General features: G+C 30.5%; 2 protein-coding genes and 1 long non-coding RNA gene across 5 annotated transcripts; 2 read left to right on the top strand and 1 right to left on the bottom strand.

Annotated features, from left to right (window-relative positions):
* The first annotated feature begins 1,300 nt into the window (after positions 1–1,300).
* On the top strand, positions 1,301–10,373 carry l(2)37Cb (DEAH-box helicase 16 lethal (2) 37Cb). The gene is made up of 16 exons (XM_074130559.1): positions 1,301–1,548; positions 1,629–1,809; positions 1,948–2,074; positions 2,175–2,384; positions 2,453–2,572; positions 4,775–4,951; positions 5,125–5,240; positions 5,325–5,500; positions 5,688–5,974; positions 6,075–6,215; positions 6,681–6,899; positions 6,981–7,111; positions 7,920–8,138; positions 8,214–8,496; positions 9,795–9,933; positions 10,079–10,373. Exons 1-15 carry the CDS (start codon positions 1,419–1,421, stop codon positions 9,927–9,929), a joined length of 2,652 nt encoding a protein of 883 aa, XP_073986660.1. The 5' UTR covers positions 1,301–1,418; the 3' UTR covers positions 9,930–9,933; positions 10,079–10,373.
* On the bottom strand, positions 9,831–11,907 carry LOC141455475 (uncharacterized). The gene is made up of 2 exons (XR_012459299.1): positions 11,769–11,907; positions 9,831–11,695 (listed from the first exon to the last, which is right to left on the bottom strand). It is a non-coding gene; the product is annotated as an uncharacterized lncRNA (long non-coding RNA).
* A 48-nt stretch (positions 11,908–11,955) lies between these two features.
* On the top strand, positions 11,956–26,731 carry LOC141455470 (transmembrane protein 164). Of its 3 annotated transcripts, none has more exons than XM_074130573.1 (7): positions 11,956–12,089; positions 12,406–12,748; positions 12,837–12,953; positions 13,184–13,262; positions 13,764–13,864; positions 15,446–15,686; positions 25,338–26,731. In XM_074130573.1, exons 2-6 carry the CDS (start codon positions 12,431–12,433, stop codon positions 15,635–15,637), a joined length of 807 nt encoding a protein of 268 aa, XP_073986674.1. In that variant the 5' UTR covers positions 11,956–12,089; positions 12,406–12,430; the 3' UTR covers positions 15,638–15,686; positions 25,338–26,731. The 3 variants fall into 3 exon arrangements, with proteins under 3 accessions (XP_073986674.1, XP_073986673.1, XP_073986675.1); XM_074130572.1 differs by lacking the exon at positions 25,338–26,731 and adding an exon at positions 16,340–22,989; XM_074130574.1 differs by lacking the exons at positions 11,956–12,089; positions 25,338–26,731 and adding exons at positions 12,144–12,328; positions 16,340–22,989.
* Positions 26,732–27,905: the final 1,174 nt, after the last annotated feature.

Here is a 27,905-nt window from a genome sequence, read left to right on the forward strand (position 1 = left end):
ACTTGAACCTTTTCATTCCATAACAATAAAACTATATTAAAATAACACATTAAAGTTACACAGAGTAGCCAAATAAAAAAAGAAATAATTGTTTTGTATGAACTTAAAATCACAAATTCAACATACCAGTGCGATCTAGCGAAAGAACTGGAAACTAACTATTGCTGAGTAGTTATCGACCTTGCCAAAAGAGCGCTCTTAACAGATTTCCTTGCTTTTCTTAGTTGGAATTGTCCACACCTTCTTATCCCTGCAATTTAAAATGTAATTAATTACATTTACTTTTGTTTTTTAAGCAATGTGTATATTAATGAGGGCTTTATCCACTTCACAGTCACAGAAGTGGTAGGTAGATTACTTTGACTTCTTTATTCTCCAGAATTGAATGGGTGAGATCCATTAAAATTTTAACTAAACTCACACCTTGAGTGAGGCTGCAAAAATCGTAGCATTTTCTCAAGCAGTTTGGTTCAAAACTATACAGTATTTCTAAATCAAAAAAAATTCCACAAATCACTAAACTTTCCTCCGTGCTGTTGTTGGCTGACTGAGAGGAAAGTTACACACATGTATGTATTTGTAATTCATAATGTTGATAATATATTGTTTTCATAAAATAATGAAACCAAGAAATAATTAAAGGGTTCTTAGTAAGAACTTCTAAGGTTTTTTCTTCTATGGTACACTTAGTGCATTTTAATACCTTAAAATTCTAAAGTTAGAGTTGTATTTTATACGGAGAGGGAGTGCTAATTTAAGAAACATTATACAGATTATAGTTCTTTCATTTGTACTGGAAAATAATTATATTTAAATGAAGCAATTATCAATAAGTTATTCAAATAATATAAAAAGTACGTAAATCTTGAAAAGAATACTGATTCTGGCATATATGTTTGAGTGTTTGAATTCATGATTTATAAAGACAAAAAACTTAAATGCAGTCTCAAATAAATTAAAATCACATTAATAACAACGATCTAATGATCGTAACAAGAATGACGGCAACATTACTACTACATGATAAATAACAATATGCTGGGCAATCTTCTAAAAATTCTTGGAACTTATGCCCCCCTCCAAGCATCAGTATTTTAAGCTTACCAAGTTTTTTATTCTTGTGTTGATTGATTATACAAGTTAGATTATGTACGTCATTGACACCTAAATGATAGCCACTAGCCAGCTAAAAATTGTATTTCAGTGTAACATGAAAATAACTTCAGTATTAATTATTTTCATTTAATTTGCCTTAATGTTTTGGGAAATCACTTAAAAAAAAAGGGAATTAACTCAACACCTTCCACCGTTGGATTCGTTCCATTGGACCGAGTCCACTCGAGTAACCTATCCCTAGAATACGATTTAGTTATTTATTTGGCGAATTCTTGTAAAAGGATAAGTATACTGTCATCAGAATGCCAAAGTCGGAAGACAATAGTAGTGACAGCAGCAGTGAGGAAGATAGAAAGGCAAGAGATGAATTTGCTGAAAGGCTACGGAAGAGGGATAAAGATAAAACTAGGAATATTACAATTATTAATTCAGGTATTTTAAATTATATTAATATACATTGATGTTCATCGGAAACTTGTAAATTTCATAAGTTAATATTTTGTTTTGCATAGATAAAAGAGCTTATGAAGAAGCTGCAAAAAGGTTAAAAATTGAAGCAGAAAGTCAGGAAAAGTTAATACCAAGATTGCGTGTAGAATCAAGAAGAAAGTATTTGGAAAAACGAAAAGAAGATAAGGTTCTAGAGTTAGAAGCAGATATTATAGATGATGAATACCTTTTTGCGGAAGAAGAGTAAGCCAACAATTTGTGTTATTTAGTTGTATAAATAGCATTTACATTTATTTTCTTTGTCATTTAATGAAGTAAAAGTAAATGTTGAATCTACATATCTAGAATCACTTTAAAGTTATTATTCTTTTCTTTGTAAAGACTTACAGAACGTGAACGCAAAGATCGAGAACATAAAAAGAAATTGTTGAATCTAGCAAAAGAGCATGAAAAAGCGAGGGAATTGGAACGTGTGCAACGTTATCATATGCCAAGAGATGTTAAAGATGTAAGGAAAATAGAGCTTCTTTACTTTCGAAACCTGCAGAGACATTCAAAATAAAATGTTATGTACCGTATTGTATTTTTTTTTATATTTTATTTCTTAGAGTCATAAAGATTATGAAGAAGTGGATGAACGTGAAAAAAAGCCCAATTATGAGCAAAAAAAATGGGAAGAGGAGCAAATGTCATCTGCGGTATTCCATTTTGGTGCAAAACAAAGGAATGAAAAAGAAGAAGCAAGAGAATATGATTTAGTTTTAGAAAGTCAGATTGAATTTATCCAGGCACTTAGCCTACCTGGAACCAAAGATAAGGTATTGTAATACAAATAAATAAAAATTTGATTCAGATGAAGAAGGACTTCTAAAATCATTTTTTCTAGGCAGATGAACCAAAACTAACCGATGCTCAGAAGAAAAGAATGACTATTGAAGAGACTCAGAAAAGTTTACCCGTCTACAAGTACAAAGAAGATCTTATCGCTGCTATCCGTGATCATCAGGTATTTAATCTGTAAAACATCAGGTATTAATCCCTTTCAGGTGTTTAAAATTTGTTGGCAGTGTTTACTGTGGTCATTGTTAGAATCTGTTGCATCGGTGCATTTCTTAAGCTTTACTGTTTGTAAAGGGACCTAGATGTAGCGATTGGTGCAATGTGTACCTTTAAATTTGTAAATTTCAACATAAGCAGATGAACCAGACTTTGCCGGAGAAGAGAATCAGAAGTCTGTTAGAGCAAGCGCAGGAGAAGTACGGTATGATGGTCTAATTTTAGAAACTGTCCAGATTTGTGGATCAAGCTTCGTCTTATTTCGTCGTAATACTTGAGCACCCTAAGTATAGCTTACTTTAGGTTTTCCTTTGGTTGTTTTTGTATTTTTGCTCAACGATGCGTAAACTCTTCCCACTTTATCTTGTAATTTAATTTTGTGGGTGGCAGTATTAACATATTCTTTCTGACAAGTATTAAGAGGAGTTCCTTTGCGTTGTTGTGAGTGTCAGTTTAGAACATTGAAGATAAATTTGGCGCCAATGAAGTGTTACACGTTTCATATGTGGGGATAAGGGACAATCTTTCTCAATCTAAATACATAAATGTTGCAGCTAAATCATGTCTCGTAGCAAGTCAATTAGCAACTTAGTTCTTCCGAAAGAGATTAGCCTGTAGCAAATCAATCCGTGACTTTTTTTTTTCATTTGATCCTATTGCCTCACTTATATTACTCAAGTTTGGCTTTTTTAAGTGTCCGGCGTGATGGATAGATCATGATGCATACAGTGTCCAGTTTAACAACTTTCTCGTTGCTAGTGACTTGTTCTGATTTTTTTTAAAGTACTGGGAATTCGTTTACAGGCAGCCGATAAGGAAGGGTATTTTTGTTTAGGCTTTTATTATAATTTTCATTATAATAAAATCCTCATTGCCCTTCCGGTTTTCGTACATTTTTTCGCATACCGATCATCTCTGGACAGTGAGTTGTAGAAGTTCTTAAGGAGACAATATCCACGGACAGCACGCCTGGATTTGAATACATGATCTCCGACTTACTAGACCATCTAATTATCAACTGGCTAATTAATCTCTTCCCTATTAAGAGCATTTTTTCCCGCCTCAGAGTCGACGAAGAATTATAGCCTTACTCTTAGTGATGACTAAATTCTCTTCATTTACTGAGTATTTAGTGCAACTGTATCTTCAAAATACCCGTTCTGGCTCTCAAGTTTGGTTTATCATCTATAAGTCTATGTAGATAAATATCCAAGGCTGCTATTGTGTTGATCAATTTATAGACAATTTTGTCAGTTCTGGCGCGTGGGTTCCTCTTTCTTTGTAACTGTTGTTATTGAAAATAATTTTTTACTAGCTTTAAAAATATATCAATAGCTGTGGCAAGTCCAAACTAAAAAAAAAATTACTTTCCATATCCTTTAATGTGATTAAAATTGGAATATTGCAAAGCAACAACTGGAAAATGTGGAGATAAGATATTGACTAAATTGAATTAGTGTTTTGAATGAAATTTTTCAACAATTGTATAATGAGATTTAAAAATGATTGGTGGATTTTCGGATTCAAATGTTATTTAAACCTAGTGTTGAAGAATCAACCAATTGGTCCTTTAAACCTCTGTTTACAGAGCTTTCGATATATTTCCTCTGATTACCTTCGAAGAATCACCGAGTTTTGGTCTGACACTGACGTCTCTGTTCCCCAACAGATTGTAAGAATCAAGAATAGATTTCCGTTTCCCCCGAAACATAAGTTCTTATTGATTGTGTTACAAATTTAGATTTTTATGATCTTAATTTCTTCTTTTACTTTTGCTAGAAGATGTCAACATAATCTTGGGAAGTATGCTGCCATCGGAAATCGCATAGATTCGCGTAATTCCTTAAGTTCTGCATGGGTTTCTCTTTCTTTATGACTGTTGTTTTTGACAATTTTCTCTCACAGAACTTTACATTTGTCAATAAAAGAATTTTGCAACCCAGTGACAAGGGAAATATTTAAAGCACAATGGATTTATAGTTGGAGAGGAATCTGTTTTCTGTCCTTTATTAATAAGAAAATTTGCTTCTCAGAAAAGTTGCAAATACTCAACTTTGCCCGAACATAACAGAATTGTTTATGTGATAAGAAATCCAAAATGTTAGAAGGACAGTGGTTGATACCTTATTTGCAACTTACGCTTTTATTTTAGGTATTAATTGTCGAAGGTGAAACTGGCTCGGGAAAAACTACTCAGATACCGCAATATTTGGTAGAAGCAGGATATACCAAGGCAGGTAAGATTGGCTGTACCCAACCAAGAAGGGTTGCTGCAATGTCTGTTGCTGCAAGAGTGGCTGAAGAAATGTCTGTCAAATTGGGCGCAGAGGTAGGAAATATGTGAAAATAAAAGTTATCACTATTAATTAACGTTTTTATTACGAATGGTATTAATGTAATTCTAATTGAATTTATTTAAATTGTGGGTATTTTCTGTAAATTTATTTTTTTAACTTATTTTGGCGTTATTTATCAATTTAGCTTATATTTTTTTATTTCTAGGTTGGTTACACTATCAGATTTGAGGATTGCACTTCTGAACGTACTATAATCAAGTACATGACAGACGGTACTCTTCACAGAGAATTCCTCTCAGAACCTGATTTGCAGTCGTACAGGTAACATAACTGAATGAGTTATTTAAGTCTGAAATTAGATATCAAAAATTAAAAAGGTTCGGTATAATTATATTTTTGCTTTAGCGTAATGATAATTGATGAAGCTCACGAACGCACATTACACACGGATATACTGTTCGGATTGGTAAAGGATATCGCAAGATTTAGGCCTAATTTGAAATTACTTATCTCTTCTGCCACCTTAGATGCTGAAAAATTTTCTACATTCTTTGATGACGCGCCTATCTTTAGAATACCAGGTGATTTTTTTTTTTAATTCCTAAAAAAAGGCAGGTAACATTTTCAAAAACTTTCCTTAGTTGGAAAAGAAAATTGCATAAATTCTTTCGAGTCGATTGCTAGAGAATTTTGAGTTTCCTAAAGTTTGATGATCATTTTGTCATTATCTTTTAATATCATGAGAGTCTGTTTGTTATGTGTTTGAAGGCCGTAGATTTCCTGTGGACATTTATTATACCAAAGCACCAGAAGCAGACTATATTGACGCATGTGTTGTCTCTATACTGCAGATTCATGCCACACAACCACTTGGGGATATACTAGTATTTCTAACAGGTCAAGAAGAAATTGAAACATGTCAGGAAATATTACAAGATAGAGTGAGGCGACTGGGAAGCCGTATAAAAGAGCTTATCATACTACCAGTTTATTCCAGTCTCCCGTCAGATATGCAAGCAAAAATTTTCGAACCCACGCCACCTAATGCCCGAAAGGTGAATGCTTTTTCTTTAGGTAGAATATTTTCTGAATTTATTAAAACTGAATTTTCTGAATTGATCAGTCTTTTAAAATGCTTTCTACTATCTTTTCTAGGTGGTGCTTGCCACGAATATTGCGGAAACTTCTTTAACAATTGATAATATTATATACGTAATTGATCCAGGATTTTGTAAACAAAATAACTTTAATTCAAGGACAGGCATGGAATCTTTAATTGTTGTTCCTATTTCTAAGGTATTACATAATTAGATGATATAACAGTAACAAGTAAGTAGTAAAGTAATGCCTATTTTGCTAGATGGGCATTTCGTCCAACTACCAATTAGGTGTCTCAGACGGAGGTAGATAGCAAACGTACTTCACTTTAAATTTCTTTTATTAACCATTAAATAAAATACATTGCCTAGGCCGGGAATCGAACCCAGTACCTCAATACATATTAGCTTTGCAGGTCTCGCCTCTAACCGCACTGTTACCATAGTGCCTAGATAATAATATTGTTAATAATAATGCCAGATTTCCTTAATTTCAATTTAAAAAAGAGCGTTAATTTTTGTGTCTGTGATTACATACATTACGGTATTGTAAGGTATACTTCCTCAAGGTCATATAATAAGACCACAATGTTTTATTGTCTTGGTACTTTCCTTACTTTTAACCATTTTATATTTTATGGTCAATTTCTTTGAAATTATTTAGGCTTCTGCAAATCAACGTGCAGGTCGTGCTGGAAGGGTTGCAGCTGGAAAATGTTTTCGACTTTACACAGCTTGGGCATATAAACATGAACTAGAAGACAATACTGTGCCAGAGATTCAACGAACTAATCTTGGCAACGTTGTACTCACTCTGAAGGCACTCGGTATAAATGATCTTGTACATTTTGATTTCCTAGATCCTCCGCCACATGAAACACTGGTATAGATACTTTTATCTTGAATAATGATTGGCTGATATCACATTTGAATTTTTGAATGCGTATAACTGCATTTCTTGCAGGTTTTGGCGTTAGAACAGTTATATGCGTTAGGTGCACTTAATCATCATGGAGAGCTTACTAAACTTGGTAGAAGAATGGCTGAATTTCCAGTAGATCCAATGATGGGAAAAATGTTGTTAGCGTCAGAAAAGTAAGCAGCTAATTCTTACTAAACGTCAAAACTAAGATATTAGTACCTTGAAATAGTGTAAAAAACAAAAACTTGCTATTAACTCCTTATAAAAAGATATACATATGTATAAAAGTTATACAAAACACTTTCAATTGGGATAGCTTACGCTTGGGACTTTACAAAAAGCGGATTTTTTAGAACTTGTGTGTACCTATATTTTCCTTTTTTCTTTGCGATTTATGTTAATTAAATTGACTTGTATTAAAAAGTACGTTTGCTCTAGCATTTTACTTGATCTCTAAAATTATAGTATTATTCTGTTGAAGGAAGTGTGCCCCCCCCCCCCACAGCTTATCAAGAACCCAAAAAAATTAATTATTCTTTTGAAAAAAAAAATAGATAAAGAGATAGGTTTAATGTTCGTTTTATTCAAGTTCAAATGAAACCCTTCGGTAACACTCTAGACTCTAGAGTCTAGAGCATTACAAACAATTCAAAAAAGCTGCTATGTTTGGTCGTAATTTCATTTGGCTGAGAAACTTCCAATTCGGAATTTTGGTAGAGCATTGCGTCTAATAAAAGGAACGAGAGAAAACAAAATTTCCCTTACTTTTACTGTGATTGAATTTCAAAGGAAAGCATCTCTGAGCTCAAACAATAACGCTTATAAAAATAATTGGTTAAAGTTAGTGCAGTTTCATTGAGTTACACAAGCTGTTATTGTTTGTTTGAGATTTAAAATCCTTCGATTTTTTTTTATCAAAAAAGGCGTTGAAATTGTTGATACTAATATTTTATTTGTTAATAAAAGTACTCAAATTTGTAGGTATAAATGTAGTGATGAAATAGTAAGCATTGCTGCAATGCTATCAGTAAATGGTGCAATTTTCTATCGACCAAAAGATAAACTAGTACATGCTGATACAGCTCGTAAAAACTTCTTTCTACCTGGTGGTGATCATTTGGTATTGTACAATGTATATAAACAGTGGGCAGACACAGAATATAGCACGCAGTGGTGTTACGAAAATTATATACAATACAGGTAACTTCTCTTACGTGTGAATTTCGTTGAAATAAGTATATTTATGTAACCTTAAGTGTTAATGATTTCAAAAAGGTCAATGAGAAGAGCTCGAGATGTCCGAGAACAATTGCTTGGATTAATGGAACGAGTGGAAATTGATATTACATCAAATCCGACGGATACTGCAGCTATAAGAAAAGCCATTACATCTGGATATTTTTATCACGTTGCTAGACTATCCAAAGGTGGTCATTATAAAACTGTAAAACATAATCAAACTGTTATGATACATCCAAACAGTGCGCTTTTTGAAGATCTTCCTCGATGGGTTATTTACCATGAATTGGTATTTACAACGAAAGAATTTATGAGACAGGTAAGCATTGGATTTGTTATCTTTAATTAAAATAATTTAAAATTACTCTACTTTATCATTACTTTTAAAGCAAAAGGTGTAATGCAGTAAATTATTAAACAAAACATTTTTATATTGTACGCTTAGGGAATGAGGGGTACTCAAGGCAATCTAACAAGGAATTAGTTGCTGCTTAGTTAATCTGGCTGCCTTACGTACTAAATTCATTTCTAAATCTGAAGTCGTTTTCTGGATCTCAACTGGGCAATTTTGTTGTAATGAGTCATTGAGCAATGAGGCCAGATCAGTTTTTTAGTCTGTCTAAGGAGATAACACCAATCATCACATGCGATGTGGAGGGATCAGAATCAGGATCTTTGCTCGGAACAGTTTGACAGTTTTGTCTGTCGTGCCATGAGTATTGTTTGATTTGTTCGGAAAACTAGAAATCTTAATTGATTCAAAACCGGAAAGGGCGTAGGTGTATATTGGATTGTTCTGTTGTTGTCCTGGGGTAGGTGTATATTGGAGGACTCCGCACCTCCTTTCGGACGAATGGCCATAATAAATCTTAGGTGCTATTTTGTACTATAAGTGGATTTGTGATAAATTCTTTGTTTATAAAGCCAACTCCATATCCATTTTATTAAACTTAATTTTTACACTTTAAATTACATATTCCAACACTATATTTGTTTGTTTCTTATATCTTCTCAACCTTGTAGAAATATATTTTGAAAGTTGTAGTGCTCATTTTCATTATTATTATTTCAAAATCTTCCAGTTCACCTGAGGTTTAAATCACTACTAAACAGTGAGACAATTATTTATAAAATTTCATATAAAATTAGTGATTAGTAATGTCATATACTGAAAAAAAAATTGCATAAAGTTCTAAAACTTTAATTACAAAAGTTTTGTAGATTGGTCTCTCTTTAAAATAAATTGAAACATTTCCTCATATGATATCATTTGTATCAAGGCAATAAAACTAATTTTGGTTCCATTATACCATAGAAAACTCACGTTGTTACTAAACATTAGATTTACTAGATTAACAAATTAATCCTTAGACCTACGACAATTATTGTCAAATAAAAAATTCTTTTGAATTTTTTGACCAGAGACTATGGGAAAACAAGCAAGCAGGCGTCAAAAAGAATATATAATTTATTCATATTAACTTTATATTAATTTGTTACTAATTTTTTTTTTTTTTTATTCTATCACCAATCAAATGGTAAAAAATTCATTTCCAAAATTTAACACACTTGGGTTATATTTCAGTTGTTTTTAATAGACAAACTTTTTTTCAATAGGTAACAGAAATAGAGAGTAAATGGTTGTTAGAAGTGGCTCCTCACTATTACAAACAACGGGAGCTGGAAGATACAACTAATACAAAAATGCCAAAAATATTGGGAAAAACCAAAGAAGAATTAGGGACACAATAATTATGTAAAAAATCCTTTTAACTAACATTCCTAGCAAAAGATTATTATTTATACTTATATTTGTTAAAAAATTTATTTGCTATTCACAATCTACAAAAAGAATAAAATGTTATCATTGAATATGATACAAGACTTCATGACTGGATTAGGTTGAAGAGAGAAGCTGCCCACCGGCAACACTCTCACTGTAGTTTCTTACATTACTGGAAGTGGTCACAAGGCCAACAGCATTTCAGTCGTCGTGGAGGGCGGATCTGGAATCGTTTTGGAAGCAAGGATTTGTGCAGAAAGAAAGAGATTTTTGTTTGGAAAAAAAAAAAAATTAATATTTACAGAACTAGTAACCATACAGAAAATTTGCATTTAAGAAAGAAAAAGTAATTATAAAAAAGTCTACATTAAATTATTTTTTGTAAATATGTAAAATTATATATATAATATTTATTTATGTGTTCCTCTCTTAAATTTTCAAAGCAGTTTCTGTCAACCAATTTTTCAGAGAATTTTAAAATATTTTCTATTTTGTGAATATCCAAAATAACTTGGGTCTTATTGTTCCTAATTATTATTTTACTTTGACTGGAGGTGTGCTAGTTGGTAACTCTATTAACATGAACGTAATTGATGAATTTGTCAATTCAGTTGTATAAATTCTTACAGAAAAGATTTAAATAGGAGTCATTTAATTCGGACCAAAAGAAATTAATAATTTCTATTGTTCTGCTTTTCGTTCCTGAACGTTTGTTTTGTAGTAAAAATTAGATGATTTTATTATTTGTGAATATTGACATTAACATCGGACTTTTTGGGCGCTCACTTGAAGAGCGATGCTCAACATACACCAGATAAGAGAAGGGATTAAGATTGTGGAGAAAGTTTTCATGTATTTGAAGAAATTCTTCTTAATAAGTCACAAAGGCACCGAAACGCTTTTTTTCCAAACTTATTCTAGCAAATCTTGTACATTGATAAAATTGCACGAAAATCTGTTGCAAGCCATTTGAGCCTTTTCCCGAGAATGTTAAGGTGAGGTGGGATATCAAACAACCATAAGACTGTTTGAATGTCAAAGCGACAGTTACAGTTATTGTAGAGAACATTCTTGCTTGACCACACCTTGAGGATGAGCTTGTGCAGTAAAAGACTTAGATGGAGATAAGAAAAAAAAGGCGTTGCAAGGTACGAGTATGTTTTGGGTAGGAGAGTGGTTTGCAGAAAGAGGAAGGAGTTTTAGAGTCAGCCTATCTGTAGGGCATATATTGGGAAAAGGGAATCAGTGACTTAACATGCGTGTGATTTGTCATTTTTTTAATTTACAGGCAATTAAAGTAATCATCGTAAAGGACCTGTTAAAAAAAAAAAAATCGGTCCCAACCTAAACCTACTAGTAAATATCTACATTTGTACATCATTGGCACAGTAAACCATAAAAGTATCCATGCAAGAAGAAAAGATTGTTCAGTGAAGGTGAAGCAAAATTGATTATGGATAAACCCTTACCTAGAAATATGACTCCTCTAGAATGAGCCCAAGATTATTCAATATTAAAAAAATGAACCCTTCATGGTGAAGTTACCAAATTGAATTAACGGCAAAAGCGATAGGTTATCTAAGACCCTTTTTAAGAAGTAACAAAATGTCTACATACATATTGTCAGAGATATAAAATATATGCAAGCCCATACATGGTTTTCTGAGATACCTTCATAATTTCATCAATAGTACTGCTTGTCAACAAATAGGCGCAAGCTTCGGAGTTCTAAAAGCTGTAACAAGCAATAGTGCTTTTTAAATTTGTAATTTTATCAGTTATGTGAACAAAAAGTGAGCTGACATTACAATTAATGACTTTTCCTTTGACACAACTGTAGAACTTTAATTCAGAGGAAAAGAACGTAAAAGGATTCTCGTTCTAATAATTGGATGAAGCTTGAAGGGAATGTAGATCATTTTAATGTTTAATGATTATTGATTTCTCATATCCCTGAGCACTTTTACTAAATTATTTAAATGTATTTCAATATCTTGAGAATTACTAACGAGTGTAACAGTCAGAAGTTTAGGCTGTCGGAATTTCTATTTCAAGTTATTTTAAAGAAGAAAATATAAAATTCAAGGCGTACTTTAAAAAATTAAATTTTAATTTTATTTCAAAATTCTGTAAGTATCTTAGTGTAAAATGGTTAGAAAAAGTTAACTTTTTCATTTGAAGTGCAGTCACTTATATTTGTGTTGTCCAGCCTGATTGCAGTAGTATTGAGTATCTACCAATTAATTTTGTTATATTAAATTTGTATCTGCAAAAATGTTCGTAACGTGTTATCTTGAAGTTTTGTTCGTTAATGTTTGTGTTCTTTTCCAACTGATTTCATTAAAATGAATCATATTTCATTATTGAGGTATAATGTGTTCTATCAGTTTACATTTTTTTACCTCACCACTTGTCTCGAGCTTATTAAATGATTATTTTTTTTAGGCGAAAGAAAAAAATACTATTCTAAATGTTGGAGTGGGCTTATCACGGTGTAAACATCTCGGTTCCACGAAACGGTGGTCAAGAATGTGCCAACTTTTTAACTATGAAGGCAAGAACCTTAGAAACTATATTTGTTCTCTTGATTTTTGGCCCGGCATTTTCATGGGGTGTACGGAATTTGACTCCATTGAATTTAGATTATCAAGAAAGAAGAGAACCAACAGGAAAGCGAATATTACTTGTAGCCATGTGCCTGATTTGGGGAATCGAAATAGGATTTAAATTCTCTTCGCGGACTGTGATATTTCTTTTGAATCCATGCCATGTAACGACTGCCTTACAGGTTTGTGAATTGCTACTTATGTTTTTTCACCTATGGAAAACAAAATAATAAAGATAACTAAAATAATACGCATTTTATTGCGATGTAGATTTACTTGTTGGCTGCTCGTCCAAGCAAAAGAGTAGGGGCTATATTCCGCTTTCAAATGAATTGTATGAATGGTGCAGTGCTTGCTCTTGCATTTCCTGAATTAGATGCACTAAATGTAAGTTATAATTGTTATTACTTACCATTACCTGATTTCTGGATAGTTTCTCTTATGTATAATAATCAATAGTTTAAAGCAACATCAAAAGAAAATATGAGACCTTTATTTTGCATTCTTTTTTATACCTTAGATATTTTATGGTTTAATTTTTGTTTTAATGTTCTTCGAAAAAACACACTTGAAAAATTGTACATTATCCCTTAAAAATGGTGAATTTGTTATTAAAGCTGCCATTTGAAACCTGGTTGTACTGGATACAACATACTATGATGATGGTAATACCCTTATATCTATTACACCTTGGAGGTACGTAAATCTGTTCAAAAATGTAGGCACTGCGTTCTTTTTAGTAATTTTGGATAATGTTGTTGATTCTTTTTCCTTCTAACATTTGAGAGCATGGTTGACAACATTTTCCTACACAAAAATAAACAAAAAGACTGTAATTTTTGTTTCTGTTTCGTATTCATTTTTGTTATTCAGAGGAAATTGATGTATTACTTTTGTTTTAAGTTTTGCTTCTCCAGTATCAAATTGGATTTCATGATCGGAGTAGTTTCTTGTTTTATTTCTAAATTTTTTTTTATGAGCACACTTGTAACTCAAACGTTCATATTAAAAAAAAAGTGCAGGATTTGTTTTAAATTTGCAAAGGTCCACATTGTTGATGTTATACGCTATGCATGATTGTATTTTGAATTTATGTATATAATTTAGCCATTTATAACCAATGTTTGCGCAGTTGTTTCATCATTGTTGTAAAGAAACGCAAGTAAGTACTTCCTAACTTCTTAATACTATTTGCAGGAGTGTATCAAGTTGAGAAATTGAACGATTTTTCTTGGAGCTTGGTATCGTACTGCATCCTGGTTTTTTATCATTTCGTCATTCTTCAAGGAATAGGTCTCGTAAGTAAACTTTTTTTCGTTTTTAAATAATAGTACATAAATTAATCAGCCGCTAAGCTACCTTTTTTATAGTAATAATATTTATAAAATCCTTTATGAATCAACTAGACAAAATGCCCCTATTACGCTATAATTAACTTGCCATCTCATAAAATATGTACTGCCACATCAGTCTCTGAAGGACCACCATTACTTGAAGAACCAACTTCCAGGCTGACGTTTACAGGTGTTTTGCAAACTACCGATGTATGCATGTTCACTGTGGATCAAATAGTAAAGAAATTGGAGCTTGTGCTTTTTTAACTACCGTGAAAAGAATGCTCGACTTAATTTTTATTTTTCGTCCGGCACATTAAACTAGTATTAACTTGGTTAAAAAAAATAAAACAAACAAAAAGTGGAAGTTTATTGAAAAACAAACTTCTCTTTAACCAGCTGAGCAAGCTAGTCAAGAAATAAAGATTTATACAAGGGAAGAACGAGTGCACCAGCCCAATATGTAGAAGTTAAATTTGAATTCGCTTAATGAGTTACATATATATATCAACATAACTTCCCACAGAAAGTGCGTACGTTTTATAGAAGAAGGTCATCCGGATGTTGAAACTTTTTTTGTTTTGCAAGCTATTAAGAAAAATGAAAATTTTATTGAAAAAGTTTTTAGTTTTTGACCACCATTGCTTCTCACAGAACTTGAACAATATTATTGTTTATCAAGCATAACCAATTTTTAATTAAATTTGTTTCGGATCAACTTCGGTGTCATTAGTGTTTCTCCCAATACCTCTTTCTCATGCTGATCCTGGGATGCACATGATAACCTGCTGAACAAAGCAGGTTGGAATCTAACCTAAACTAATAACTGAAATTTAAAACACAATACTCATTTTTTCAACATTCACACATACTCTACGTATGCAGCTTCTACGACTGCAGAGGTAGTTGATGTGAGCACCTAGTTCGTAGTTAACCCACTGGTAGACTCGACTAACATATTTTACATATTGTATTTTTATCCAACCCTACACCTAACAGAGCCATATAAATTTTTTAGGTCTCCTTGGATTTGGTTTTGTATGCGTAATCTAGCCCAAAAATAACCTCCCGCAAAAGTCGATACATTCAAATTTAGGCTATGGATTTCCATAAGTTAACTTATAATTTAGTCGTAGATTTGGTATTTTATCCAATTTTTTACTCATCTGTAATGTGTTTAAGAGGCCTTTTAGAAGATAATCAAATTTCAATGGTGGTGCATTAATGGCATTCATTATTAATGACAGATAACCAAGGGAAATGAGAGAGCAATTAAAAAGACACGCTATGTTAATTATGTTATTAAAGTTTAATTAAATACTCCGCCGTCTATTCATTTTTTTTTAATAAAAGAGGGTGACTATCCAGAGTTGTAAAATAATCACTTATGTATTTTGAATATTTCATTATTTCCTTGAAAAGTAATGAGGGTATCAAAAGTCAAAAATGTTTATTTATTTATATTTTTTAAGAAATTTATTTACTATTAAAATAATAAAAATTCAGATAAATTTTTAATGTATTTTTTTTTTTTTTTTAATCTAGCCGGCTCAGGTAAATCTAAATCACATGCTTTGCCCTGCAATAAGAGATCCATTTGATGGACTATGGTATAGACCGATAGCTACAGCGCATCAAGCATTTTTGTGCCCATTGTTGAGCAAATTGTTCGCGTTTCTTGGCACACGAATGCAGGCAAAGGCGATTTCTTACCGAAAGGAGAACAAATATCATTGATCTGTTGAATTAAGAAGGAATAACTTAAGAATCTGAACTTATAACACAGGTAAATCTTGTTTTATATTAAATTTAAATGCATGATTATTTTTATTAATAAATTCTATGTGGAAAAGATTTGATTTCAAAACCACAAATCAGCAACAATTTCATCGCGCATATAGATACGATTTTGGTAAAAAGCAATAACTGAAATTTTTACATATATACACATGTAACATATAATATACGCTGCATTAGAGTTCAAATGTATATGATATAAATTAAAAAATAATGGGACATGATCTGGTCAAAAAATCTTCTGACACAAATTTACAAATGTGCTCATGCTTGTCTGTTCACCCAAGTTTAGTAATTAAAATTCTAAAAATTTAACGAGGAAATGATATTGTATTTTAAAATTGTTCATTAGAACCTGCTTTAAATCTTTAATTAACGTAGTGCAAATCTAGCCATTAATATTAAAGTTTAGTATGGATTTAATATGAAAATTATAGCTGTAAAATTACAAATTTCAATATTTTCATATTCACTCCTTCCTAGGTATCCTTTCATCTCATTTTAGTTAGAAATTGCAAACTATTTTTTACAAGAATAACATTCTTTTGTTTTAACTATGTTGACTAAGTTTTAACGTGTATTCTCACTTGATTAAGAATTACCCAATATTTTTTATTAAACTCAACTAATTTTGTTTTTTAGAGATTGGAAGTTCATCTTTGATATCAGCCATCCAGTAGACAGACACAAGTTTTAAATGTTTTTTGTTCCAAAAACATTCCAGTTTATTTAACTTACTTTACATTGAAAACATCTTGTAATAGTAAAAACGATATTTTATTAATTTCTTTTTTTATAAAAGAAATTATTAGTTAAAATTATTACAAATGCTCACTTAATTTAAATATTATATATTATTTAAATATAAATAATATAGATACATTAAAAATATTTATCCAGAACGCTATATCAACGTAGGTTTAGATTTAATAAGACAAATTATTCTTAAAATATTTGATTGTAGTTGGATAATTTAAATCACAACCACATTAAAGCGGATTATTATGTTTATTTATCTATTTCAGAAAAGCGAAAGGAATATTTTCAAGTAAGTTCCTTTTTTCCTAATGCCTCCTTCTCTTAAAAAAATAAAATAAATAAACGAAAAACTAGTGTAATGCAGTAATAGTTATGAATTAGATGTTAAGTCCTTTAAAAAAATAAAAATTTTGAAAATAATTCTTTCTAAATAAGTAAACGTTTTAATAAATTACCTAATCTCTTGAACAACTGGCTGCTCATGATAAATTTTGCATTAAAAAAATATAACTAAATTAAAGAAATAAACTATTATTGATGCCCTCCAGTAGTTGTTAGTATAGATTTTTACTCATTTCTTTTTCTGAATTTATGCTATTAGTGTTTAATATTAGTTTCTAAAAATAAATTTTTGGTTTTGTAATCAACTTCAATATTAAAAAATTAGTATTCAACATACACATGTTCATTGTATGTCGCGAGCGTTAAAAGTGTTTAGGAAGAAACTATATTAACGTCCATATAGTAGGAAAGTTCTTAAATTGAAAAAAATGTACATTTTAATCTTCCCACAAATTTTTCTACTTTTTTTAAAAAAATATTTATTCAAAATAAATAAAGACAAATGAGCGCAATTAGTCAAAAGTAGAAAAATAATAAATTTTGTGTTTTCCAATCAGAATAAGATTTATGACTTGGCATGAGGCCTAAAAAAAATAAAAGACAAGAGTATTAAAAATTGTTTTCCTACATTTATCTTATTGACAACATATCATTATTACCTTAAAAAAAACTTAACTATAATTTTCCTACATTTTCTAAGAAGAGAGAGTCCCAAGTATTTCCTTTTCTCTAACTTTGTAGTTCTCACTCTCTCCCACTTACGCTCTCTCTCTCCCTAATTCACTCGTCTTCATAAAAAGGAATGTTACTACCTATTACTTCCGCTCTTTCTTTCAAAAGTGTGCTTAACATGATTTTTTGTGTTTCTTCCGCCTTATTTCATATTTATGACTGAAGAAGGAATGTAACGCTTGTAAAATCTCTGAGAACTACTTGGTTACCCAACAGCATGTATTACTTACAATGTTTTTCTTTTTTTGTTTTTTAATTATTGAATGAGAAATATTTTTTAGGAGTGTTCTTAATTTGTATACATAGTCTATTTGAAGTATTAATTCTAGGGGATATCCAGAAATTTAGGCATAAAGTGTTGTTGGTAAATGCAATTTTAGTAGCGATAGCACTTTTATCTAAATATTTCAGTCTGTTTTGGTTGGCATCATAAATGTAAACTTTTTCCTGTGACTACCAAGTAGAGAAGCAAAACTCGATTAAACTCTGCCCTGATGAAATTTGATGCAATGTAGGCAAGGATCAGTATATTTAAAAAAACATAACCTATCCCATTCAAATCTCGTTCTTACCAAATTTTCAGCGTGATAATGATAGAAATATGAAAGAAGAGTGTTCAGAGTGTGGACTATTTAAGTGAAGTTTATTATACTGTCATACATGACAAGCATATCCCTGCCAAAGCTTGGGTTTTAAGTAATTCTTGCTCAGAGTGTTGGCCTAGTACTTTGAATGTAAGTGAAAGGTTATTTCTATAACTACCTCCCGATTCAGATAGTGATTGTACTATGAAAGCAGTTTTTACTGTTCAATGGAATTGGATTATTACAAAAAATGTGCCTTTATAATTATTCGCGAAATAATCTTCATCCCCCATAGAAGAAAAGGCGCAAAGCTAGACCAGGAACTTATTCTGAAACTTTTGATAGGTAAATCATCTGATGGACAATCGTTTAAAATCTGATATTTTCTGTGGATTTTTTTTTTTTTCATTCGGTCATGCCTTTTTTTATGTATATCTCGAATAAAAAAAAAAGAAAAAAGAAGTGTGAAGCAGTTATTTTCATCCTTAGTCTAGCCTGTAGATGATTGATGGAAAACAACCATACTCGGAAAGAAATGCTGATTTGATCTAAAGTTGTAAATATATGGCGAATTGTAAACTTTGATATAATTGTGAACTTATAATTAAGTAAACCCTCTGACGGTTTTGATTATGTACTACTTCTAGCGAACTTATAAATGGTTGCGTTCCAAGTACTTAGTTTTTGTATTTAATGTTAATTTTTCATAATTATTGTCCAAAACTTACAGTTGTAAGAGAGGGTGGGAAATAAGATGTATATTATACTTGTTTCTTATTAAATAAGTTTTTACTAGCATATTGAAAAAAATTATCGCTTGTTACTCTGGCAAAAGTGTAAAATTTCAAGAATAGGTTTTGTTCCCCCCAAAAGGAACCTATTTTCTCTTAGTAATTATTAAATATTTTTTTTAAGGTATTGAAAGTTTTCTACTTTGACAATAACATTTTCATTACGATTGTGAAAGGAAGAACGATAAAATAAGTTCTGTTTATTTGATTAATATAATTTAATATTGGAAATAACATTGATAATGTTATCGAGCAATGAAATTACAAAAATAAGTTTGTAGACTGATGAATAAGTTGGATTTTTAGCCCTTGTTCTAATATACAACTTCATTGGATGGAAAGGAATCAATTTTCTTTTTTATTCAGCCAACCATTGAAGAGTTTCAGTATTCAATGTGTAGACTTTCTTCATAATGGATGAAAATATCTGAAGTTGTTGGATTTTACTGTTACATGAAAAAAAAAAAAAAAAGTCGCTATATTTGGGACTTCAGGTTAAAGTGAGTTTAAAAAAATAGATTATTTGGGGCATAAAATAAATGACGCCTCTTTCTAATCGCGTCGTCTTATTTGGTACAATGTTTTCCTATTTTGAGACTAGACAAAATTGATATTTCTGAAACATATGTTAAAGCAACTATCTAAAACTTTACTAAGTTGCCCAAACATTATTGAAATTAAATTGATCAGTTCCACTGAAACATGCTATCAAAGCACCATATCCTGGAGGCTAAATTTACTCTCACAAAAGCAAAAAAAAAAAGAACACTGATAGTTGAGCTTTTTTATGGCCTCAGAATCTTTGAAAAAATTATTGACCTTAAACAGAATTTATTGTTTTACTAAGAAGTACGAATTTCTGGTCGTTCTTTTTGATTTTCACTAAATGATAGAACTTTTTAGAAAATTCTAAATTTCCACATTTGCATTGGAATTTTTTACACGAAACCTTTATAAAACCTGAATAATATAAAAGTTCTTCCGTATTTAAAATTGGCGGCCTTTGTTTTCATTTATTTAACATTGAGTACTGAAGCAACAAGAATTGTCTCACTAAAAAATTAGCAAATATAGTATAACACACATATATTAATAGTTTAAGGGGGGGAATGTTAGTAGTTAAAATTATTTAAATGTTGTAATGCCTAAATAAAAACTAGTCATTTAATCCCATATCATATAATACACATAAATATATATATTAAAAAATAAACAAAAATTTTATCCATAGCAGCTTAATATAATAAATGCTTTTTTGACCAATTTAACAGCAACAAAGCCCAGTTAAAGTTAACGATAAATATTTAAATATATACATATTGAACAATAGAAGTCTTGTAGGACCATGTAACTTAATTACTTAATATATTATTTCTATATATAGGGTGGTGTGATTCAGAATGCCATTAAAATAATGTGAGAATGTTTGTGATATCAGATTCCTTGCCATTTTTTTTTTTATTTATTCTAAAATACTTAATATCCGAACTTAATCATACGCACCTTAATTTGTCTTTAATTAATCCTTAGTTTTAAAATTGCTCCTTGAGGTATACAAATATCAGATTAAATTTTTAAAAGTATGTATCTCTGTTTCTTGATGCATCTAAACTGAAGAAACATGTTAAACATGAAATGAATTTCTACGCATGTTTATACATGGATTGGTATTGAAAAAAGCTTCAGTATGTTTTCAGTGTATTCCAGCAATTTTTTATTGAACAGTTTAATACTTGTGAAATTGGTCTGGTTGTATATTCTTTATTTATTTTATTTTTTCTCATCGCCTGCCCTGGTCATTAGCGTCCCTGTATTCTCTTTTTGTTTTATTTTTCTTTAAATACTTTCTCTTCGAAGAGAAAACGTTCCTGACCAAAAAGTCTTGAATGTGCATGTAAACTATGTGTAAAACGTCTTCTTATGTTTGAATTGTTAAACGTCTAATTATTAGTTTTATTAGAATTACTTATTATGTTCTATATAATATCAGAGGGGTCAAATTTTCAATTTTAAACATGTTTCAACCTCATACTTAAGAAATTTCTAAAAAAATTTTAAACCTCTATGGGACCACTAATCATACTCATGATGTGAAAGAGAAAAAGAATGGATCAACTTTACTCCGAAAAAATACGAGAGTATTCTTCTTTTTTAACCTTCTTAAGAAAAGAAAAATGGTTACAAATAATTTTTTATTATTTTATGAAAATCCAAACAATATTTTAAAGAAACTGAGGTGCTGTCATAATAGTAATAACAAAAAATTATGAATTAACAATTCCTCTTATGTCCAAACTCCCGTTTGTTAACATTGTTACAACAACAGGGGTTTGGACATAAGAGGGACTATGTTAACTTGGAAAGGTGGGGCTTGTAGGTGTGGTAGATTTGTGCGCAGATTTGTCAAGATTTTCTGAAAAGGAACTAGCTTGCATTCCCATATAATATTTACTACATTATAGGGAAATGAGGCACAGTTTTGAAATAGGATTAAATATTGGTCTGTAACTTGATCTGCCTGAATGAAGTTTTATTTATAATTTCCTTTATAACTCTTGTTTTGTTTTAAAGGAAAAGAATGTAAAATAGTAGCTCACACTGTTGCGAGGATCATTCAGATTCCTTTTATTTCTTATTATTCAACTAATGATGTTTCGTTCCACCTGTTATAGTTTCTCTTTATTAATCTATGTAATGTCACAAACACTCCAAAATCTTTGTCTGAACTATTTTTGTTTGATCCACCCTATATTATTAACTCTTGAAATATTTATTTTAAATTGAACTGCTGTAAAATTTTTTGAGGTGCCTTGATCTTATAAAATAATAATAATTTTCTTTATACACGTTGAAGTTTTTAATTTCTAATTTTCAAACGACTGTGAACAAAAAAATAAAAAATCAAAAATCAAATTAATTGTGTATATTCTATATATATTTGAAGTGTAAAACTTTAATCGCAATTTAACGTTATTTTTGTTTGGCGAAATTAGAAAGTGAATTTTAATGAATAACAATACTTTATAATTAGTAGAATTGCATTTTAGCTAAACATTTTTAATTATCTTGTACTTTCTTTTATTATTTTCTCTAGAGTTAGACATTATGATACAGTGCCCTTTGTATCCAATGCTAGGACAGCAAATTTAACTATTAGTTACCATGTTCTGTGGCAGTTTACTCACATTTCCTCAGACGTCACTAAACAAAGTTAATTCCTAGAAAGATGTAAAAATCATACTGATAAAAATATCAAATATTGCTTTGGATTATATTAATTTAGCTGAGGATGAAGTGATTTTATTTTGGATGTATGCCAGCAACTTTTGAAAGAGGTGTCAATATTTACCTAAACTTATATTAAAAAAATGTATGTAAATGTAGACTACTTCTTCGGATTGTTAATTGGGGAGGCACGTGGAACATCCATCAGCAGTTATGGTCAATAGCGCTTCTTATTATTTTTATTTTTTGTCTGTATTTTTTTCACCTCCTTGATGCTTCACCTGCCAGTTCTCTCACCACCCCTTCCAATTAGATTCTTCTCTTACTCTTGTCAAATTCAAAAGGTCTAGAGCGACCTCAGGTCTCCGTATTTAGTTTTCTGCTTTTCTGCTAATTCTTTGGTATACCCAGTCATCCTTGCAAAACTTAATAACATCAAAGGTTACAGGCTCTAGGTACCCTTCTGAATCTCCGAATTGTTCTACTCTTTTCAAGGATCTTAAATCTGAGAAAGAGGCTCAGATATGCAATACCCATACTGTAAAAGTATTTAGACGTAGTATTTATTGTAGATGCAAAAAATTAAACTTTTGGAATTAATATTTTTATCAACAATTTACTTCTGTTCAAACTCATGTTATTTATAAATGCAAGACAAATTGAAAACTTTGTAAATCATACTTTCAAGGAAAAAGTTTTAATTATGATTTATAGAAATATGTAATGTCATAGGAAGCGCATTATTTATAATCCATTTAAATTCAACGTTAGGTAAAAGTGACAATACTTTGTAGAAAGCATAAAACCACTGACCTAATACATTACCTTACGGCAAAAGTATTCTTTAGTCATTAGATAACGCAAAAGATTGAGAGAGTTCCATACCCAATGTGACCCATTATTTTTTGGCAAATGGAGTATCTAATCCTGATCACTCCTATAAGAAATAAAGTCAGAAATGTTCATATCAGAGTTTTAATTGCCACAGTTCATAATTATTATTGTTTTACAATTTACTAATTCTGTTTTTAAGTGTAGCATCATTTGTTTGGAAAGTTTTTTTTTTTCTTTTTAAACCCATTGTTCTATGTTGAAAAAGATGTATGGAAAATATTTTCTACTGATTTCAATTCTTATTTTAATATTTTTTATTTATATCCACTAAGTATTAAAACTAATAAGAATCCGTTTGTTCCAACAAAGATTGTGACTGGTTTGTAATTGTTCAGAGCATGCACAGTGACAGCAAAGACAAAAGTTGTTCGTATTTAGTTGTTAGGTTCCACGAAATTCTAGATGTAGTTTTAATTTTTTTAAAAATGTATCTATATCAAATTAATCAAAAATCAGTTTGCACCAGCTATCGGAAAATGTTGGAACAAACATTAAAAAATACAAAATCCTAGGTCCTGGACTAAATCTGTTTTCAAGTGGGCTAATTTGTTTTCATACCACATTGTGCTGGTGATATTCAAACGTAACTCTTTATAACTAGTAAACTTAATTAGTGGACAATATGTAATAAAAAAAAAAAAAAAGAACAAAACTATTAAATATGGTAGATAGTTATTTGGGTGATAGTAATTTTTAAATAAAGAATCTAATGTAATTGGAAAAACAAACATTAAAATAATGCAGTCATTTTTTTCTCAACTTTTTTTAAATATAGTGTTGGCAAAAGGCTAGTGAAATATGATGCTTTTTGTAATTGCAGTAGTAGAAACAAAGAATAATCATCCTTTAAAAAAAATCAATAATCGAATGTTAGTTCACACTACTATTGCCATTTTCACTTTATTTTACTTTCTGTAAAAATTTTGTATTTACAGACATATTCAGTAGTGGATGCAATTTCATTTAGTGTATTTGTCCTTGTTTATTTGTTTTAAATAGCAGTAAAAGATCTTCAACATATCAAAACAATGGTTTAAGTTGTAATTTTAATAACAACTTTAATTTTTACCAAAATTTAATCTCTAATAATTTGTATTTTAAAGAGCCCACTTTTATTGTCAATATTTGTACTTTTATTATCATTATTATCAATTACTGTCAATAATTTTTTCTTTTTTTTTGCGCATCGACTGCTGTCGTTATTAATTTCTAATTTCATTCATGTGTTTCTTTTATTTCATTCTTAGAAGAATTCTCACAATTACAACTTGATTTGAATTTCTTATGAAACAGCCTGTCTTATTTTCTGCTGTTAACTAATAAATGGAGACTAGCTATGTTATCTCTCTCATACGTAATTATGTACGCATTTTCTGCATTTATATAAACATTGATTTGAACGGAGTTAACTTTTATTTCCTATAGAATTCATCAAAATAGTATTTAAACATACAGGAAGGGACGATGAAGAGCTCAAGCCTTGACTACTTTTAATGTTTTGTGAAGTTGGTTCAAAAGAGTTCTACGGTGAGGGACCTAAATGGCTCGTAATGAGTGGTATTATTGATTAAATTTACAGTGGCGTAGGAGCAGGGCCGATGTAGCATAACCGCATAGCGACACCGAAGCAAAACTCGTTAAAATTTATATCCTTTTGAGTCTGAACTGGGTTCTTCTAATCGTTCACCGACAGTAGGCAATAGAAATGCACGCTATCAACTCAGGTTCCACGGAACGAGTCCAGTGTCTCATGGTAACCATAACAGAGTCCACCTGCATACGGATCATTCTGCATTTTTTACATAATTTTTTTTTTAACATTCATTTTACTAAAAAATATTTTGTCATTAACGAATGTTAGTGCCTTCTAAAAAATTGAACTTATGCTCCCCTCCAAGCATCAGTATTTTAAGCTTGCTAGGTTTTTATGGTAGTGTGTTGTCTCTAAGCAGTAACGTATAAAACAAAATTTTCATAGACCCCCCGATTAATAGTTCGACTTTAGTAACAGCCATTCGACAGCACATCAATCGGACGAAAAGTCTAAAACACTTAATAGGGTAGAATCCTCGATTTTAGCTTAAAAGGAGACCACTTGTAACATATCTGTTTTAATGGCCGCCATTACATTCCTGACTGACTGTTCGGCATGTGATACCGAGACGGTTGCTTCATTTCAAATAGCCTGTGTAGCGTTTTTGTCCAAGTATTATTATAATAACATTAAAGACGAATGCGCATATCCAATGATATGTAAAGGGGTTTATCCAATGATCTGAGAACACCTAGCCAACTCTTACTTTTTATTTACAGATTGATTGAAAACAATCCAAGGAGTTGGTTCGTAACCAAGGAAATGACATAACCAACATACTGACTAGGCAAAGGGCAGCATCTCCCCTTAAGGGACTCAAACTTGGGATAATCTACAACTTTCTCCCGGAGCAGCTAAGCTCTGGGGTAATCTGTCGAAACTATAGCAGGCAAGCCGTGAACTGCAGAAGACTTTAGGCACGACTCGTTTCAGAAAATATAGGCTCCTTTTGCTGACAGATGTACAAAACAATCGCATACAAGTTACAAATTTAGGTAAGGTTTTTTTGTAAAAAAAAAAAGAAAAAGAGTAATAACAACTTGGTTTTTAGATTATTTTTTTTACAGCTAATTTTGTGAAATGTACCGATAGCAAATTTCAATCGATACAATATAAAAGAAGTATATTAAAAAAATAATAATAATAATAAATACAAATGAACATCACAATTTACAAATGAATAAATAATTAGCAAAAAATAAAAAAAATGAGATCGACTTTTGTAAATATCATCCTAATATTAAAAACAATAACTAAATAAATGTTTTTTTGACACTTTAAATTGTACTAATTTTTTGTTGTCATGTGAATTGAAAAATATTATTCATGGCGTTAATTACAAACTTTATGATTAATAATTCGAATGGTCCATCACAAACTGATAATTTCAAAGGTTATCTTTCTATTCATTCACTGACAGATATAAAGTCTAGAGAGAGTTTGCTTTACACTGAATAAAAGCTAGCCATACTATCGATCCTTAGGCATGAGCACCGTAGGAAACACGTCGCAAATCAAAAAGTTTCTTTGCTTTTGTTACACCAAATAGAAAGTGAAGTAAAAAGAATAGTAATTAATGGATTATATTATTGCATTATACTAAATTAATTTAATTGAACTAAATTTAGCAATCCGTCACGTACGGAATCTTTTCCCTTGTCCCACGTTGTATTTTCTTAAAAATATTATTATTTAATTATTAATATAAAATTATCTTCAATATCCATAATCGACTCATTAATCTATTCATTTGCAATAAAATGCTCAACTCCTAGAAAATTAAAGCTAAAATTTTGCTAATCAAATTTAATTAAATTTTTTTACTTAAGATGAAAATTATCTGATTTATTTTTTTGCAAATTATGAAAAGGATAGTTTAAAATAAAAGCTTAAAATAAAATGTAATAAATTTCAAATTCTGAACTTCATCTCCCACTAGATCGGTGCTTTTTTTCATGCAATAACCTGTCTAATTTCTTGAAATATTCAAGATGCAATTTTTCTGTTTCAAAAGTCAAGCTGAAAATACGTGAGTTTAAGGTGTTAATGTGGAAGAGTTTAAAATTGAAGTTTTTGTTACTTGTCGATCCTATTTTTTTTTTCCTTTCAAATCTGCAAAATGAAAAAAAAATAAAGTATACTCGATAAAAAAATTGGACTAAGACTAATTTTCTAAATTTAATCAGTAAACTCTAGCAATCTTTTTCTTACTAATGTTAGTTCTTTTGTTAAAATTAAAAGTCAGGATAGATAGCCAATTTTACTGATTCTAACACGAAAAGGAAAGTATTAGATTGTACCGAATTTTAGAAAATGTTTTTTAACGGAAATATCCGTTTTAAGGTCTGTTGCGTCAGAAGTTTCAGTTACAATAGTTAAGTAACTATTGTACTAGTAACAATTGCTAAGTCTCAATTGATACTTAGCAGCGAACAAAATCTCTCAACCGAGTACCACTTATTCGAGTAGATATATTGCTTTCTTTAAGCCTTCGTACCAAAATTTCTTGTACATAGATGTATAACTTTTTAGTGTTAATACGTTTTGGGCAGTTCTGTAAGGGATGTTTTGAGGCGGACTTTCATTGTCACTTCAGTGCAATGAACGATTCTATGAACTGTATAATGGTGTGTTCATAGTTAAATATTTTTTGGAATTTCGAGTTCGAATAAAATGTTTAAATTTAAAGTTTGGAACTACAGAAAGTCCTATGTGTGAACATATTCGAAATTCAGGAAATTAGTTTTTTTTTTTTTGCCCACAACCTTTTTTTCTTTTTAATTGAAAATAAATGATCAATTTACTATTCCCACTGTCATGTATTTAAACTTTTTTTTTTTTAATGCTCGCTAATTTGTTCATGCCGTCCCTTCTATAATTGGCAAAACACCACAATCATCTTTCAAAAATTAATTTTCTTTCGAAATTAGTATTGAAAATATCATAGTTCTGACAAAAGAGTTTCAACAATCTTAAAAACAACTTTAGTCATTAATTAAGAGAATTTTAATAAGATAGAGAAATATTAAAAAGTTATAAATGTGCAACTTGCCAAAAACTGATGAAAATCTATCTTGATTACTTTTTTTTTAAAATAAGTTTTCTTGATCGCCAATGAGGTCTTTTGCCGCCGCCGCCACCTTTTTATGCACGATATCTGCGATTCCCTGGCTCTACAATAACCAGAGTTCAATCTTGAATTCCCAGATTTAGCTGTTCTCTGGAAATTTACAATAATATTAAACAGAGCACGAAATTGAAACATACCCATCACGAATGAAGGTTAT

The sequence above is a fragment of the Rhodnius prolixus genome, unplaced genomic scaffold, assembly GCF_049639745.1.
Source record: "Rhodnius prolixus isolate KJV_2025 unplaced genomic scaffold, Rpr scaffold_4, whole genome shotgun sequence".
Lineage (NCBI taxonomy): Eukaryota > Metazoa > Arthropoda > Insecta > Hemiptera > Reduviidae > Rhodnius > Rhodnius prolixus.